The 20240-nt window shown below is 30.9% G+C and overlaps 1 protein-coding gene across 1 annotated transcript; it reads right to left on the bottom strand.

Moving 5' to 3' along the window:
• Positions 1-16094: 16094 nt before the first annotated feature.
• Positions 16095-18182, bottom strand: LOC106689226 (protein snail homolog Sna). Its single transcript, XM_014434117.2, has 2 exons — positions 17965-18182; positions 16095-17677 (listed from the first exon to the last, which is right to left on the bottom strand). The coding sequence occupies exons 1-2, from the start codon at positions 18077-18079 to the stop codon at positions 16716-16718; spliced, it is 1077 nt and encodes a 358-aa protein (XP_014289603.1). The 5' UTR covers positions 18080-18182; the 3' UTR covers positions 16095-16715.
• Between the last annotated feature and the right edge of the window lie 2058 nt (positions 18183-20240).

Below are 20240 nucleotides of genomic sequence, written 5' to 3' on the forward strand. Positions count from 1 at the left end.
TGTACTATATTCTCTTTCTGTATAGTCCATGTTCATGTAAGTGAAAGTAATAAGAAGAAACAAGAACAAAAAAATCTAAATAAAAGAAATCATTAAAGTAAATAACAACAAGAATAATATAATTAGATAAACTAAACATAGAATATTGAGAAATCACATAAAAATCAAAAGCATAGAAGTAAAAAAATTAAAATATTAAAAGATACATAAAGTTACAAAAAATAACAAAATGAATCACAGAATTTCTTGCTTATTTGTTTTTAATGTTACTTTAACTGAATCCTTGACAATATATGATCTTAATTTTGGTTTTCGACACTTTCCTTAGTTCTAGTGAATCTTCGCTGAAAAACTCATCACACTTAATTTTTACTCGCTTGTTCATAAAGTTTTTTACAATTCTAACAAAGAACACATTTTTTCTAACAAGAATCCTGATTTAAAATTTCAAAATAAATCCCGTAAATATTTATAAAAAGTAGGAAGTTTACATAATCTATTGGCTTTATGCGGTAGACGTCCCAAAGGAATTCTGAATTTAAAAGAGAAAATGAAAGAAATTCGGAGGCTTAGTCAGCGCTGCCATATCCGGAGGTGATTGGTGACAGTTGGGCGAGAAATACGATCGAAAGCTCAACCACCTGTGGGTACCACACACGGAGCCGCATTTCTTGGCAGATTCCCTCTTTCTTGTCCTGAATCTTGGCGAATTCTCGCTTTTTATACCGAGATTTTAATATTGATTTACATTATTTTAAAAAATATTTGTTTAATAAAATACAGTCATGATGAAAACTAACATAGCTACGATGTTTAGAGCGTTTGCTGTCAAGAGCTAGGTTTAGTAATAGAATGAACCTATCGTAACTATCAAGTCTGTCTCACAATAAAATGATTGTGTGAAACGAACCCAAAACTAGTTTCTACTAAAACTCTTATTTACATCGGGACTTGCTCGTGCTATACTGCAGGTGTCCCGACTGTACTTTTAGATTATGATAAATGTGTAGAAAAAGGGGCTGAAAATTGTGAGACTTTTCTGGCTATTAACTGCATATGTTTTCTTAAGACCAAATAATTAATTCCCTGGAGGGACAGATGGTGTTAGTGTGTTAGTCTAAATTAACTTGATTATATATGATATTATTATGATACTATCAGATAGAGTATTGGGGTCTCATAGGACTAATAGAAATAATGTGCTTATCTGGTATGTGACGTCTTCTAGCCGCTTTCCGGTGGAGGTTCAGCAGTAGGCGAAATGGTGAAAACCATGTATCCTCGCCGGGTGTCTGAAAGACGTCTTTTTCTTTCAGAGACTGGCCAGCGTGTCCTGGACTCTGGCGTGATGGTAGGGGTAGGCCAGGTCCTACCTTGCATGCCACGATAGATAATTTGGATGGGGCATCGCAGTGGCGGCGTTTTTGGGGTCTTCAGGTGTCCGCGTCAAGGGGGTGACCAGGCTTCAGAAAATGAGACCCTCGACTCAACCCCGATTTTATATAAATTCAAAATAATTTTAAAAATCGGATTACTTAAATCCGACAATTATATTGGTATTGGTATTGATATCTGGGCCCTGTTTCATAATGAAAGCTAAAAGTATTGGTTCAAAACACAAGTATAGACAACGCGGTAATTACACTAATACTTATATTTTTTATAATAGGGAGGACTATTATAGGGAGTGATATTATAGGAGTTAAAAAGTACTAGTTACAATTGTACAAGCCAGTGTAATTGTATTAAGTTAAATCTACTAGTATTTAGTATAGTAGTACTAGTATATCTAATAGTATTTTGTATTTATAGTTTGTATTTTATTATGAGACAGAGCCCTGACGTGATGGTAGGGGTAGGGCAGGTCCTAGCTTGCATGATGCTTAGGCTAGGGCGGCATTGCAGTCGCAGCGTCTTCGGAGCCTTCCGGTGTCCGCGGAAAGGGGGGCATCAGAAAATGAGACCTCCGACCCCGACTTTATATAAATTCAAAAAGCAACGACAAAAATCGGATTACTTAAATCCGACAGGGGAACTAGTCCAACAAGTGGGCGTTTTTGGCGACAACTAGCGGCTACTTGAGTTGCCGCGTACTAACCAAGGTAGGATTGCCAAGATTTATTTCTCAGGACCACCGAGTAATAAATAGAGATAAATAAATAGGAACTAACAACATTCTGAAATGCGCGCGCAACCCGCATGGCTGCTACGTCCCTTCCACCAAACCTTAACAGACACCGATAATACAGATAATTGGTATTGGGATTTGGAGTCCTGCCAAGTACATGTACGGGCAACACTCGGTTTGGAGTTCCGTTCACAGAATGTATTTTTTTTTTTTTTTTTTGGTGATTAAATGACTTTAATAAATTTCTACGTAAGATTTACTTTCTTATCTTCACTGTTGGATTATTTTATTATTCTATTAGTCTATTTATATGTTTTGATTATGTTCTCAATAAAAAAACAACTAACAAACGTATTGGAAAAATCACATTCTAGATTAAATTATATTAAAAAATTGTTTTTATTAGTAAAACTATTTTTTTTATAAATTTTCGAATATAATCTTATATAAAACAAATAGAAAATTTAAAAAAAAAATATTACTGAATTATCAGATAAATACATCAACATTGTTATAGCCCGAGCAATAGTATTTTAGTATATGACTATTTATTACATTTTTTTTTAAATATATTTATTGAAATTTATAACTGTACAATATAATACATTCAGTAAATTTGATCTCAGTTATAATGGAGTGAAACAGGCGTGTATATCACTACCCATTTGTAGCACTCTAATGACGTCTTTACATTAGCAGGTCTCGTGGCCATCTTCTTTTCAGGCGTCTCGGAGGATTGTCAGGAATGGAAGAGGAAGCAGGGTTAGAAATTAATATTAAGAAATGATATCTGGTTCGGGCTAGATTGGTTACTTAGGGAACATTAAGGTCTTTGTGTATGATTTTATTTGTGACAAAGTAAGGAGCATTGAGGATTTTGGATTTTAAGAATTGGATACGAGAGGATTTCGAAGGTTTAGTGGACCCCCAAAGCTTAACTCCATATGTCCAGATTGGCCTTATCAGTCTTTTAGAATGATTTGGAAGTTTAGACCGATTGTCTAGTAAGTGCTTTAATATTCGAAATCGACTTGCAGTTTCCTGTCTTTTCAGTCTTCTGTGAGAATTTCAGGTTAATCGTTTGTCTAGACGTATTCCAAGGTAGCGGATCTTTTCGACAGTGGCAAGAGCAACATTATTAAAGGAAACTATATTTTTATAGTTAAAGTGGATTGTTGAATATATAAATGTTATGAAGGATCTAAAAGTTGGGGATAGAGAACAGGGCACAATAATGAACAGATGAATAATTATTGGAACCATTCTACACAAAGAAATAGATGCAGTGTTGGTTAAGTAATACATATATGTTTTTATAGGGGAATTACGAAGGTAAAAAGTAGTCCCGAAATAAACCTCATTAAAGGGTAGGAATATATATATGCTTAGTAAAACTAAAAATAGTTCAACCAAGAAAGCCTTATTAGGTCTAGATATAAACAACTATTAAAGATTAAGATTTATTTACATATTTTATGCGAATTAGTAATTTTATCAGAACGCTAGGAATTTGAACAATCATTTTTTTTTTTGTATAAGCTGTATTTTTTTACTAAACAATATAGATTATGCATTTTTGTTTTATAAATTTAACAATAATAACAAAATATATTGTTTATTAAATAAAACCAAAAATTGTATCCAATTCTGTCTCAATACTTTATTTCTCACTAGTCCAACGTTTCGGCCATTCCAGCCATCTTCAAGGACATCTTCAATACAAAACTCCTCCTCACATTAATTCACAATTTCTATTGCAGGCTATTCTGCCCAGGTCATTTTCTTTATTCCAATTTCAAAACCTATTTATTTAAAATTTAAAAACATTAACATTTATTTTTCTCTATAAAATTATCAACAATATAAAATTCACCACCATATAACAAACCAAAATGGAATAGTTTCATCAAAATTAAAATCAGAGAGAAGTGAAGATCCACAAATGGTGGACATGATTTCCCATATGAAATCATGAGGTGATTTTTTTGTATAAAATAAAATATATAAGGATGAAGATTGGTGTTATATAGATTTTATTATTGTTATAGGTTTTTATAGTGCATGAATATGGGACAGTGGTCCCGAAACGTTGTACAATTGTCATGAATAAATAAATAATAATTTATTTCAAATGATGGAAGTGATTAACCTAAAAAAAAAAAATTAAAAAGGAGAATCAAAATAAATCTTGACAAATCCCTACAGTCAACCTCTACTCTCCGGGCTACAGTATAATTTTTTAATATCCCACTAACTCCTGTTGGGCAGATTCGCTACTTTGGACTCTATCTTGACAAGAAACTGCTTGTAAATTTGGATTAGTACAAAACCTACTTGCAAACACTCTCAACTTCCCATTTACTACAAAAAACTCATACACACTTTAATAATCAGAACTATTTTGACTTACGGATTTGAACTTTTGGTCTTAACCAAACCACCTAATTCCTCCCATATCCAATCCTAACAATTCCTCTGTAAAATCCTAGATGCTGCTTATTACGTCACCTATTCACTCATTGATAAAGACCTCAACAACCTATTTGTTGAAAATTCAACGCGATATAGATATACCTCCTTAAATTGTAAAATACTTACCCACCCGAACCCATTATGCCTTATCATTTTATCCTTATCAATCTCTGATAATCCTTCAAAGTGTCTGAAAAGAATATGGCCGCGGGATCTTCTAATTTAAAACATTGATTGAAGTACCACCATTCAGTTGTTCCCAAGATTATCTTGTGTTCAAATTCGAAGAGTTCAAAGGTAAACTGAAATGGTTGAACCGTAAATCAATTAATTGAATATATCTTGGAAGTTCTTTTGTAAATTTTTTTACCTTAGATTTTCAGCGAGTTATGTAGGACAGAATGCAACCTCACATTTCGACAGCCTTAACCTTGATGCAATCCAATGACATAGAGCGTCATTCAATCACTCTAAGTCTTCATCACTTAAAATCTAGTGTTCACCAAATCACAGGGTTGGCCACTCTGATTCGTAATGCAATGACTGTTTCAAAAATAGGTCCTTCCGCTACATAATAAATCTTTAGTTTTTAAAGAATGTTTCAAAGCTAGCTCGACAAATAACAGGCCTAGTCAGCACCATAGGTGGCAATTATATAGTTCCTTCACATTTTTAGTTTGTCTTTAATAGCCCATAGGTCAAGCCTGGTTATACACGTGGTTAGAGTTCTAGGAATCTAACAGCTTAATTCTGTACTTTGGTAGAATAACAGACGGTATAAATTATGCTTAGTATTGGTTTGCCCGTTTTGAAAATTAAAAATTTGTATACTACATTACTTTAACATTCTTATTTTTTCTTCTTTTTTTATAATAATTGGTATTTTTAGAATCTAGCACCAGAATACACAACTTCATAATAACTATATTTCATATTAAATATTATTACAGTCTTGAAATTTTTTTTACTATTTACTCATTTTATCATAATTGCCCTAAAAAAATTTTGAATTCGAAGTGTCCTCTGGGAGTGAAAGGATTAATACCAGTTACCATAAAAATTAATTAAAATAAATATCTTAGAAATATAATACATAATGGAAAATATATAAATAAATAGCTTATAATTACCACATATTAATAAACAAAATATATTTCAAGCCGCTCAGCACATACAAAGCCGATTCCAGAGTTCATTATTAAGCAGAGTGTAATAACAGTTAATCATTAGGATTTTTTAATTATGTTCTCAATATCCGGTTAGCTTTCAGCTTTATGTGTTTATCTTTTTATGTTATTCAAGAGATTTTTTATGAGAATATTCTTTTCATTATTGAACTATGAAAACAGTTATGAGTTGTAGTCATATTATCATCAGGGATAAACAAGTTTTTGCGCGTAGCAAGTCCCGGGTACTCGTCTGGACTTACAGGTTGCAGTTCCCAACGGGCAGGGATCTGGTTTAGGGTGGCGTGATGTTGCAAAAATTATGTTGGAGAAAATATAGAAACTACTGTGTATTTTACATATAGAGCGTTTTATTTGAGGATTTTATCACCATGTTTGCATAATAACAAAGTCACAGTTGTTAATTATTTCTTGATTTTTCAACTGATGGTAGTGAAATTTGTTTGGAAACGAAACAGCTTTGTTGTAATAGATTTCTATGAGGAAACACAGCTTTAGTTTCAGTTAGTTATAATATTGTCAGGATGTATCTGTTAGTAATTCAATGCAATTTGGTTGCTTTATATTTTAATTGAGCCCGAACCCGATATTATTCCTTCCATTATAAACTCCCTAACCACCCAACCACCCAAACCCAGTAGTTTCTAACCTTGCTTCCTCTTCCATTCCTGGCAATCCTCCAAGGCGCTTGAAAAGAAGATGGCCTCGTGACCTTATATTGTAAACTGTTTTTAGAGTTGTACTACTGGGTAGTTTCTCTACATCCTGTATCATATCATTATTATATTATGATCAAATTTACTGGTTGTATTTTTTATACAGTTGTAAATATCAATAAATAAAAAAAAATATTTTAATTGAATTTGACTTAATTAAGGATACACGAATACTCTACCTGAAATATTAACAGTTCATAAACACAGCACACATATACATTAAATTTTCTTTTTTCCTACGCAAAGTTGTTTTAATTATTTTGGTGTTTCCTTTAAAAGGTCGTAATTCAAACATATTCTATATTCACCTTCTAGCTTTCATATCGTAAAATATTAAAACATTTTTTTTTTGTGATTTCCTTTTTGATATAAATTCTCTATTTCTTTATTTTATATTTTTTTTATTATTATTTTTTATGGAATAGCAGATATTTACATACAGCTCGGATAATTGCATTTGTTCTGAAATATATCCCACTAATGTAGATGAGAAAAGCATATGCTAGGACATGTGTTATAAACTAATTTATATTAAAAAAATTTATTGTTGAAATATGGCTTTTTTTTATTACTTCTGTATTTCTCCCCTAAATTAGAACAACAGAAACTGTATATTTTACCCATTATTTAGTTCTATCGTTTTTATAAGATAAAAATAATGCACAATGTACATTTATTTTCAAAATAACAATAAACTTTGAATTTCATAAAATAATTACAAATAATTTGAAATATATTTTACTACATACACAGCTAATTAACTATTTTATATCAATTAACAAATTTAAATAGTTATACAAAGAGATTAGGCCAAAATTTATTAGTAATTATTCTTATTGTTTTCTTACTTTATCTAGAGCTTTGTCATCTCATTAAAAAAAAAATTAATTTTCAATTCTGAATATAAGTTCATATTGTATTATTTTTTCTTCATTAATCACATATTTTCCCCATCGCCTGTCTGAAAACTATAATTGAAAACTCTATTTTACTTAAATAGATGTTAAAATTTTAATGTTATTTATTATTTTTACATTTTAACTCGAAGTTAACATATAATTTTTATATCTATATTATAATGTTTTCTTTTATTAATTTTGATTTGTATTCTGTACATTTTAGTGTTTAATACTTAGTTAAGAAAGAGTTTTAAAGAAACTGTTTTTTCTTGAATATGAGAACAATAAAATCTAAGAACAAATATAGTTGTTTGGTATTGACTGAACCTCAGGACTCTAAAAAATATATGAATATACGCCAAGAAAACAAGTTGCGTGACCATAACGAACTTAACAAATTCCTTTTAATAATTCTAATATTTTTTATGGCTAACTTTCTTTTGTGCGAGATTTCTTTTTTTTTTTCAATTTGTCTTTACTTACTGTAAACATGTTTGTGTTATTGAGTATGGAGTGGTTTTCCCGCCAAATATGATGGGCAGGTGGGAAGGACACCTTGCTAGACCTGCTTTAGAACAATACCGTGTCACCAGCTGCTCTCGACCCCAGGTTTCAATCATACACCACCGTCTGCACCGGCTCCAACATTAATGATATGCTACTTATGGTGCAAATACTCAAGGCATTTATGTTCAATATAATGCATAAAGAGGGTTATTACATCAGATTCTTTTCCTTCTGTAATACCTAAATACACCATCAATAAATTTATTTAAATTAAAAGCATTAACGAATAATTTTTGTTTCCTATTTGCACCTTTCAAATGTTTATGGTTTTATAACATGTATATTTCCTAATATAAAACTAGAGATTATTCAATTGAGATATATCTTTATCATGATATCACATTGCACCAAGCCACAACATATTTCGTCTGCAAGGACATTTGTTGTAAACAAAAGTGAATTTCCGATGCGGTTTGTCCCCCATTTTTGTAACATCTCAGTTTATGTAACTCTGGTGACACTCAATGACAACTATTTGACATCGACAGCCCGATTTCATATCTACGAATCCACTTATATCTGTCAAAAGAAATTATCAGTTCTTTAGCATAATTTTTTTAAAGTTTAAAAAAGTTAATTATTAGCATAAAAGACAAACCAGTTACATAAAACACTATTTAAAAGTTTCTCTTTCATGGTAAAAATTAAACAATATATTTTGTTAATAATAAAAAAAATTGTCTGGATTTTTATTCAATTTTTGTATAATGGTCACTTTTCCAGCAATTTTACAGCTCCCTTCATGTAAATGGATACAGGGGTAGCCGAGTGTACCGGGAGCCGAACAAATTGAATAAGTGGGAAAAATATATGCACGTATAGGTAGGCAATAGAAAATACAATGTCATATAAAAAAATAGTCACAAATTAATAAAATTACACAAAGTAAATCAAATGATGTTTTTATGGATATATACTTTACTAATTCATATTATTACTTTTCTAAAACAGTTAATTCAAGTTGCTTCAATTCCTTCTGCTTCGTGTTCATAATTGCTTTAATTGACGTAGTTTTCAGTAATTTTACATAATATCCGATTTACACCTCTCCGTCAAAATTTGACAATAAAACATTAGATTACGACAGTGGAAATTTTATTCACTAATAATTTATATACTTAATTCCTTTTTTTCTATTATTTAATTGCGTAGATATATTATTAAAGACTAATCAGATATTGGAAATATAGCGAGGACTATGTTATTGCAAATATCTGCTATAACGAGCTTTTTAATGAGGATCAACTATATGTTTGTTAAATAATAACTCATCATCTATTACTAATATATAAATGTAATGGAACTAAACGTTTATTGATGTAAAACTAATTAATAACGATTTGTATTTTATTGTATTTAATAATACATTGTTTGTAAAGTAAATCTCCATGTCTCTTTAGGATTAATGAATGGAATATGGTGTATTAATGAATGGAATATGGTCCTGGTGCGGTCAAATAAAACTCAAATAGTAAATGGGTGTACTATTTTTATTTAAGCCAACGTTGCTTAAATAAAATGCATATGCGTGTGCATGTTCAAACCGTAAATCTTTGAGTTCCTGTTATCACCCAGTTTATAATTTAATTATAATATTAGACTATTTTCTTCTAGAGTGCACAAAGATTTATTTGTGAAATTTAATAGAGCGCAAATTAAACCCAAAACAATTCCCGAAGTTTTATTGCTAAGAGTAAACAGATCCGTGTTTCTATTCCGGAACATTAGAAAGAAAAACAAAGACAAATATAAATAAGCCAAGTTCAGTTGTTTTTTACTGCGAGGATCCATTAAAACCAAAACATAGGGACGGTGTCGTGTTTTTTTTTTCGGCCGCTAACGGTTTGGCGCAAGAATCACGATCATTTCCATTCTGTCAGATAAGGCTAAACATAAAATAAGGGGCTGAAGATCAATGGCAGATAAAGTTCACAATCTATTTGTCACCGCAAGAGAGCGGAGTGGACACTTCGGGGCTTAAGATGTGGTGTTGGCTTTCACCCCGCTCTGACCCGACCAATGAGGCGATGAGGCGATCGCTGGCAATTAACCAATGAACCAACCATAAGGCGCCATGTGTCGCGTGCCCGGGCATTAAATATTAATTAGTCCGCTGGTGAATTATTTTCACGGTTTGGATCCCGGCAACTGGCGGCCGTATGGTGGTTTGATGTCCGTGTCAGCCTTCTGCCATCTGCGGGCTAGTGCACTCCGGGTTCTGGGCAGGTACGGTGACCACCCTGAGCTAGGCAATTCATTTGATTGAGACGTAATCTAATAAAGATACTAATTAGAATATAGTATTGTAATACAATAATAATAACATAATAAAAAATAAATCTTATATTTCTATAAATGAGACTTCCGGTCTTAAAACAGGATAACAGAATTTACCTAATTTTAGCTCCATTTTCACTTTTTTTTTTTTTTTTTCTTTGTCAATTTTGGAATTGTTTTTTTGAAGATCAAATATTACCCAACCAGCATCATTAAAATCTAATACTACTTGTAGTTGAAATTAATATATTTATAATTAATTATATTATTCGTCATTTTCGGCTAATATGACTATTAACACACATAATTTTTCACTATATATCGTATTACTATTTACAACAAATTCTAATCTGAGATCATATAAAAAAATCAATAATAATAATTACTATTTTCTTCTTATAATATGTTTTGTCATGATTTAATGTTTCATTTTTTATATAAGCACTGCATCCACGATTGGAGATATTCCAGTGTTCCGAATTGAATATACATGGGTTCAATAATTTATATTAAATAATAATATTTGTAACCCAATAAGTTGGGTTAAAGTTATATTATTGAAGGTATAGCCAATTTTTGGGAAGGCGTTGACACTGAGGTAAGGCGTAATATTACAAACTCCAAGAACCCAGGTTCGAATCCGGCTGGGCTGATAATTATTTTCTGTTACACTGCAGCCGAAAGTAAACTCTGTGTGTTATGGAGTCCTCCTAAGGCTCACCCAGGACCCATGACCCTTCATAGGTTCACATTATTATTATTTATAGCTTATTTTTAGTGATGTTGTATCCATTCTTCAAAATATATATTATAAATGAGAGGTTTTATGAGTTAATTATAATTTCTTATTATCTGGAATTTTCAAATATATTTATTATTGTAATATAAGTATCACCCATTTCAATATATTTCAATACTTAACTCAATTCGACTCATTTTGTTTTCTATTAAGCAGCTGATATGATTCTCTACGGCTACTTCAGAGACATCTTATTATGCTAAGATGTGCCATGTGTTTTATAAACTACTAAGATATAAACCTTTAGATAATAATCTCTTATATTGGTGTTCTGAGTGTTATATTTTGCTATATCTTTAAAAAAAAGTAGAGTTATTGTTAATATTCTACCCCTGTTTCCTTAATTTGGGTATACCATGGAAAATATTGATCAGAGATAATATATCACTATTATCTTTATTTGAAGCTCAGAATAATCTGTGAACTGTTAGTTAATTTATAATAAGAATGATGAAGAAACGGCTTGGGCTACTGTCATTTCTTGGCTCATTCAGCCTTTCAAATTATATCTATTTTTATATATGATAATTCGATTATAAAGAGAATGGAGTTTGAGATATTACCTATGTCTGGCAAACGTTAACTCAACTTTCAAATACCATTATGACAGCAATAAATTTTAAATACTTATTTAAGTTCGAATTCATCTATCAGTCGAATTAAGAAAAGGCATACCTAATTAAATAGATTTAATAATTTTAACATTTGTTTTCGTTTTATATTACCTTTATCTCTGTATACAGTTTATTACAATACTATGTGATAAGACTTCGTTTTAGGATTATGTTAATGTTCTTTTTACAGAAACTTATTACCCTCTAATCAGTAAAATTTGAACTACCTATTAATCAAACCATCTCATTTCAGCATATCTTTTTTCAATCTTATAGTCTCAGGTTTTTATTAAATTTAAGTTTAATATTCTGCACGTCGATTTCGACTATTACTGCATTTACTAGACAAACGGTCTAAACTTCCAATTCAATACAAAAGACTGACCTACATGACAATAATGTGGTCTATCTGGACATACGGAATTGAGCTTTGGGACTCCACTAAACCTTCTGATATCCAATTCTTACAATCAAAATCCTTAATGCTCATTGCTTTGACACAAATAAAATAATCCATATAGACCTTAATGTACTTTATGTAACCGATCTAGCTCGAATCAGATATCAATCCTTCCATTATAAAGTCAACTCAAACCCATTAGTTCCTCCAAGGCGTTTATAAAGAAGATGGCCTCGAGACCTTATATTGCGATGTTTAAGAGTGCTACCAATGGGTAGTTTCTCTACATGCCTTTATCATACCACTATAATCTTACTTCAAATTTACTTGTTGTATTTTATGTACTGTTGTAAATATCAATAAATAAATTTTAAAAAGTTTAATTTTAGAGATAAGAGTATTCGTATATTTATAATGATTAATTATTTTTGTTTAACAAAATATAATTGATCATATCATATTCTTACTTTATTTTTCTCTTGTTAGTTTTATTTGTTGTTGGTAAGAATATCTGAAACATGCATCTTCCTTTATTTAAAAAAAAAAAAAAAATTCCTTTCCTATTTTGGATAATTGAACAAGTAAAGAGAAACACTATTAATATAATATTAATAAAGATGAAAGAGTTTTATTACATTTTGTTGAGTATTTCAGGTTTCAAAACACAATTAAACAGACACCAAATGCATCTAAATTACTCTTTAATCTTGATTTATTTGTTACCTATTAAAAATAAGAGGGACCAAATGGCTCTATCATGTTGGTAATAGCCATTTCGTAATAAAAATATGTCCGTTTCCTTTCTATACTCATCACTCATGAGCGAAGTCGATCTATCTGCGCCAACGCTGGAACTGTCCAGTAATGGGACTCGGAGGACCGCTGACCTTTTCCCAACGCTTGGTTCAAAGCGGTTCTCTTTGCTCCTAATTGCATCTGTTTTAATTGTAGTAATCAGTGTTGCCAAGGTAACCAGTCTTGCCGAGGCGGAATCGTTAAGCCCTAGCCCATAAGCTACGCAGCGTAACGGTGTCTGCATAACAATGTGCTCCAACAGATTGACATGATAATTGTCTTTTTTCCGATACGAATAAAAATATTATTGTATACGATGCTATAATTAATCATAATAAATATATTAACTATAAAAATGATTTTAAATCATTGAATTTGAATAAAAAATAAATAAATTGATGAAAGATCATTTTATCATAATTGTAAGCTAAAGTATAAAGACGAAGTTTCTTAGTTTTCCTGTATACTCAAGGGAACAAACTTGCTCATATCTATCATAAGAAATTTTGGGTATTTTAACTACAAATTTTTCTTAACTGTCGTGTACGCCGTCTCTAAATCCCTTAGAAACTGTTGTTATTTATTTTTGGAACCAAATAGACTTACACACATCGTTATTTCACTGTGTCCTTTAAAAACACCCTAATATTTCACCTTTTGTCTCATTTCTAGTACGAAAGAAAAATTTTAACTAGACATTTTTAATACATATTAAAAAATATGCCTGAGACAATCGTGCGTTAAGAGCTAATCTTGTTTAAAACCAGACAAGATTTGTTGACGATTATATTAGGACCTATTTATGGGAACGGGGAAGTGTTACACTTTTTATCTGATTCAGACCATTTGATCAACTACGTCTAGACAAGAAGTTTCACTTAAAAAAAAAAAGATTCCAGTCTCCCTAATCCAAGTCTATTTTTTAGTCTGTCATATTCAGAATTAAAAGTTTATTTTATTTACATATTACAAAAAATTTAAAGTTTTCCAAAAATATTAACATTATTTATCAACAACAATTATCTTTGATATAATTGATTTTTTTTAATAATACATGAGCAGATATTAATTTGAAATTTAGTTTTCATAGTAAATTATGTGGCCAACTTAAGTTTACTAGATGATTAAAGATATTTTTAATTGTCAACCTGAAATCGAATTTTAATGCAATCTTTCATATTTTATTTATGCTGTTAAATATCGAGGGAACTATCTGAAATTGATCTGAAGTTATGATGAGGTTAAACAATTGTAAGTAAAAGGTGGCTACTTGTAAGCAACCTCAATATTTCGCCGACTCAATTTTACCTGTATTTAAATATTTTTTAAACATCTGGAATTGTGGTGTATTTAAAGCACATTTGTGCAAATGATCTATTTTCAAATGTTGAATGTAATACAAAAAAAAATTATATAACTGTAGAGATAAAATACCCTCAGCTAATCTATAAATATTAATATATGAATAGCAATAAAAATTGTTCTTATAGTTGTAATCAGAGATTTATTTTTCATTAATTTATTAGAGATTTTTTTTTCATTCATTTATTTATTTGTATTCTTATTTTATTTTATTTTAGTATGAATGTGATTATTCATCACTATTACCTACATGTGTGGCAGATTGTAATATCTATCATTAAATAAAATGTATTTAAAAAAAAAATAGTTGTAATCAAACCTCAAGTAAATAATATTTCAGTTACTGTATTACATGTAATTGGTTACCCACTTAAAATACAACGAATACTAACGCACTGACATGACCAAGTTAACTTCAGATTTTTTTTTTTTTGTTTGTTTAAATTAATCTAATTTTCTAGATATAGATTTATTCTTACATTTTTATGTCAGTAACAGTAGATGTTTGCATAATTAGAATTTTTTTTTCACTTCCTTGAAAATTTCTACTGTCCTTCCTCACATTATAATTAATAATTATTTTTGGCTTCCAAGGTTTTAACTCCTACGCTTTCAACCTCTCTTTTCAAGGGTCATGGGTGATCCGACATGTGTTAGTAAAATGTCATATCCAGTATGTTACATGTAGGTAGTTACTGCTCACAAACATTCTCTACTGCTGACTTAAAATTATTCCCGCAATAAATTAATTTTGTTGGCTAGTCACTAGATAAACATTCATAATTACGAACATATTTTATTGTAGGAAAATTGCCCCGGGTGTCAAGAAAGGTACACCAATAAAAAAAAAATAAGAAAAACTATTTATTAGTTAGAGAAGTTTCAAATGTCTTCTGGTCTTGGACCCAACTATGATGAAGCCCTCCAAAGTGGGGCGAAACGTCCATTACTAATAGTTTTTACTATTGTACTTGTATTTGTATCTTGACTGCCACCCGGTCAATTTTTCCACAATCATTACCAACGGTTAACTAATAATCTTTCAACATCTTTTATACATTTTTTATTTCTATTTCTAGCCTTTATCTAATCTAATAAGGTAATTTAATAAAATAAATTTTCTTATTAAATAATATTTATTTATCCATTCACGGAAGTTTTGAAAACAAACTGTTATGCTACAGTATAGCAAAAAAATCACACTGCTTTTAATACTAGACATTTATTAAATATTAGTTTTATATATTTTATTGATGTAATATGAATTTTTATTTACTTTTTGAATTAGATATTTTTAATCGTTTAGAATTTATTTTATGTTTTTACTAAACTTTGTTTTTTATATAATGTAAAAAGTGTCAAGCAAATTGTATTAATTCTTAATAACTATTCTTGATAAGTTAATATAAATGAAATTTTGTATTTTCGTAAATTATATATACTAAGTTAATTTTTTTTTTCTTAGTTACATTAATCTCTCTTGATTTTAAATTATGTTACTTTGAGATGTGTGGTGTAAACACTCCAATTCAGTGAAAACTGTAAGGCAGTATTGAACAGGTAAATTTCGCCTTATGTAAAACTGGCAGGCTTTCACCTTAGCCACCATTCAAGTTGCCCCAACCCCTCTTACAATGCCCAACCATACATCCCCTCCCATACTGTTCAAGTACCAATAGTAATCTTTGTAACACACCAGTAAGACTCTTTAAGTTAAATATATTATATTGCCCTCTGAGTTATTTAGGTAATACTGGTATTTAACTTTAATATAGTAGTATATAAGGGAAAAAAAGGTAAAAAGACATGACAAGTTTTAGGGAAAAAAATTATATATATTACAAAATTAAAAAATTTCATAATAGGTAATAATAATAATATAAATCTTTTTTAAGGAACGGAATATATTCAGTACGATCTAAGGCACTTATAAGTTATTTACAATATTTTATATTGTTCTCTTTTTAAATTATTTCTATGTACATGGTCTTTCTTTTCGACCTCATAAATATATATATATTTGTATAAATTTATAATATAAATCTAAAAAATGACTAGCATCTAGAATGGCTAATATAAAAATAAAAAGTACACAATATACATAATCGATGGGTTCGTGTTGGTAAAAGTTAACAAAAATTTAATGGCACATTACATGAGCCAATAGTTAACATGTACACTTTCGATAAAAAAAAAAATTATATAAATTGGCAGTTTCTTAGTCTTTGTACTAAAATTTATATAACAAATATGAGACCTTTAATTTATGGCAAGTAACAATTTAAATAATCAGTCTTCTAATTTCAAAGGCACTCATTCAAATAAAACCTCCATAAAATTGAATAGCCATTCAGAAAAAATGTAACTAAAGATAAAGATATGTAAAAATAACTATGACTGAACTTAATGTCCCGCAAGGACAAATCTATATAAGTATGTACAACTTGACTTAGGATTGAGATAAATAAATAATATACACATATAAACAATTTACAAGAGTTACGCAGTGATGTCGTGGCTGTATTCGTGTTTGAACATATCATCGTGATGTGTTCCAGGACAGCCACCATCGGTGTGCTTTGTGAGAAGAGACATCCTGGAGAAGGTCTTACTGCAGGTGGGACAGGAGTACTTCTTCACTTCAGAATGGGTTTGGAGATGCGCCCGAAGGTTGGACCTGTCAGCGAAGGCCCTGTTACAGTGCTGGCACGTAAAGGGTTTCTCTCCAGTGTGAGTCCTGATGTGTCCCTGTAGCAGCCACGGCCTACTGAATGCCTTGCCGCACAGCTTGCACTTGCAGGGGAGGGTGTGGGTTCTGATGTGCATTTTTAGTGCACCAAGGCTAACGTATATTTTGTCACAGTGCTTACAGCTGAAAGTCTTCTTCGCCGCTGACTCCTCATTGGCAGAGCAGTGAAACTGTTGGTGTTTGGAGAGGCCAGAGTAAGTAGAGTATGATTTGTTGCAGAAATTGCATTGGTATCTTGGCGATGTCTCTTTTGAACGCTTCCTTGATGACCATGAACCAGTACTTCCAACACTTCCCGGTGAAGAGAGGTCTTCGGGTGTAGGTGGAGCTTGCGAATACACCGGACTTTGACTTATGGAATTAATGGAGCTAGTTGATGAAGTAGGTGAAAGGCCACAATCAGGAAACGGCAGATAGAGTGGGCGCGGCTGCGGTAGTGCCGGCAGGTACTGTTGAGGAGGAGAACTGCACTTCTCGCCGTAGTAGTATTGATAAGGGTACGGGATGTAAGTCGGAGGGTAGCAAGGTCTCGGCCAGGCGATCTCAGGGGTGTTGAGGTTGAGAGGCTCCAGGGGTCCGTGCTCTGGTCTCTCCGGAGTCTCGGGTTTGCTGGAAATCATGGCAACGCCCAGAGGAGGTGTAGCCGGCTTCCACGTAAGATCTTCAGGTTTAGTACTGAGGTTCTCAGGCTCAATACGATCATCTTTTCGACCTGAAATCAAACGATATCCTTAGTGAAACAGATCAAAATATTACAAAAAGAATAAAATTATAACAATTACGAGACTTGGACGTAAATTATTACTAATTTAATTTGAGAGTAGAGACAAAAGAGAAAGTATTAACGAGGGTCGTGATATTAAGAAAAGAAAGTTTCACAAATAAAGTTTGACGTGAAGTTGCAAAACGGTTTCACAAATTTAATTACAACTTAAATCAAATTGCACAACACGAAAATTCACAAATAAAATAGAATAAGTTAGGAATTTGAACGCTTACCTTCTTCTTCCTTGATGAATAAGAAAACTGGTCTCTTTTTCAGCGGGCAATGGCTGTAATTTCCACCTTTCTTGAAGGCAGACTTCATTGGTGGTTCTTCGTTAACGATATGCATCCTAGCTGGTATTAGTAAAAGTACATCCAACACAACACAAGACACAGTGCAACACAACACGTAAGATCGTTTAGTCCAAATCCACAGAGCGACACGTACAAGACAGTGGTAGAAACAGTTCTGCTGGAGCAGGTCGCGGAGGGGCTATTTTATACCTTACCCCCTCCTCAAGCCGACGGTGCACTACCGGTCTAGGAGGGCACGTGCCAGCCGGCCAATCAGAAGGCCCGCTCCCCCACCACGACCCCCACCAACTGGCACAGGTGCCTCCTCAGTCTTTGGCTGAACTCCCTGTTAGTTGGTTAATGCGTCTCCTCGCCTTTTTTTTATGCGTAATGAATAGTTCCACTGAATGAATTTAAACAACTTTTTAAAGTCGTAATCGGAAATAATTTTAGCATGATCGATCATCTATCCAGTTTCATTTGGTCTTGTCCAATTTTTATTTTTATTTATTTTTTAAAAATATTTCATTCCAATTTGTATAAAATACGATTATGGTATTGGTAAATTATAATTTGGAATCGACCTTTCAAAAGTCCGAAAAACATTATTACAGAAAAAATGAAAATTATTGGTTAGCATTACAACATAACCTACCGTTAAAATCACTTCTCCTCCAACCCTTCAGATCACCTTTGTCGGAAATAGATTAATTCCTTTCATATTTTGCCTCGTTTACATAGTTAAAAAATTATAATTGTTGCTTTTTAAGATACACATAACTTATAATCTACCATTGGAGGCTGAAAATATATATATTTTTTTAAATGGTAGTTTTTGTGATAGATAATTTAACAAATTATTGAGCACTTCGATTTTGAATTTCAAAACCATCTCACACCTGTATCATGATTTGGTGAGTGAACATGTCTTGAAATTTTCATGAATAAAAAATGTCTGTAGAAAATTTTACCTATCCTTGCTATTAATTTCGTATTTCACTTAAACATTTTTATTATTTTTTCGGGCTACCGAATTTCAGTCATTTTATGTCAATACAAATCATGTCTTTAAAATTTTATTATATGTCCGAGGAAAAAAAACAGTTTTAAACTTTTTAAATTTTAGTTAGTGATACGTTTCAAGCGTTCGACACGGCTTGTTGTTTATGGTAGAAGGTTGTTTAATGTTTTTTTTTTGTTTATGACATTTTATAACGAAAATACAATTTTGTTTTCATAAAAGTAAGATTTCAATCACTTATTTGTTTTATAATTTTATTGTTATTAACATACTTAAAATGTATGTATTAGAAAATCAAATATGTGTTTTTATTAAACATATTTTTTTCTTTTGTTTCTCGATAAAACAAATTATTAATTTAATTTGAGTAAAAATCTGACAGATTATGTCAAATTATGAATGGGACAGATCGGTTATAAAGTCCTTGTTATAATAAAATACATAAACAAATAAATGTACAAAAATAATGAATACATTTTTTATAAAAATTTTCTAAAAACAAAAAGATTATTCACTTCAAGATCACTTGTGGCTTACCTGCGTAATTTTAAGCATACTAACTCTGTTCAAGACCAATTAAATAAATTAGGAGGACAATTAATATTGATATAGTTATTGAAATTAACTCTGGAATTGAAGAAATATATTTAAATGATTTTTCCAAAACTTGATTTTTATTATTATACTACATTTCAAGTATACTTTGAAAGACGTGCAAACAAGTTCAAAGATATCTGGTTAATGTATTTACTGTCTTTCGATTCCCTTTTATTATACTGAATATTACGTCTATTTATTAGTTTTATTATTAAAATTCTTCATAAAAATTTAACTTTCTATTTATCAGTTTGTATACATGTTTATTTAGTTCTCAATATAATACAATGTATATATTGCACCATTAGAGAAACATTGACTATTGTTTAGAACGCACATTTAATGTTTTCAAAATAACTAAACACAAATTCCTTAGTAAACTATATCGATAGCCATATTTTGGGTTAATATTTATCTGTATTTCACCATATAATGTTTGTTTTTATCAAGAAATCACCTCTATATAAATCTGTTAAGTTATTTGAATCATTGTTCTCCTAAATTTTTTATTAGTTTTACTACTTAAAGTGTAATTTATGCCGTAATCACTAAGTTTATAAAGATGAATCGATATTCATCGTCGAAACGATGAGCAGGC

The sequence above is a fragment of the Halyomorpha halys genome, unplaced genomic scaffold (genome assembly GCF_000696795.3).
Source record: "Halyomorpha halys isolate HHAL.00 unplaced genomic scaffold, Hhal_1.1 Scaffold1307.1, whole genome shotgun sequence".
NCBI classification, from domain to species: domain Eukaryota; kingdom Metazoa; phylum Arthropoda; class Insecta; order Hemiptera; family Pentatomidae; genus Halyomorpha; species Halyomorpha halys.

Coding starts and splice junctions, on each gene's coding strand:
- LOC106689226 (XM_014434117.2), bottom strand. CDS start 18,079: ATGCATATCGTTAACGAAGAACCACCAATGAAGTCTGCCTTCAAGAAA. Junction 17,678..17,964: donor ATTCATCAAGGAAGAAGAAG/GTAAGCGTTCAA, acceptor GTTTGATTTCAG/GTCGAAAAGATGATCGTATT.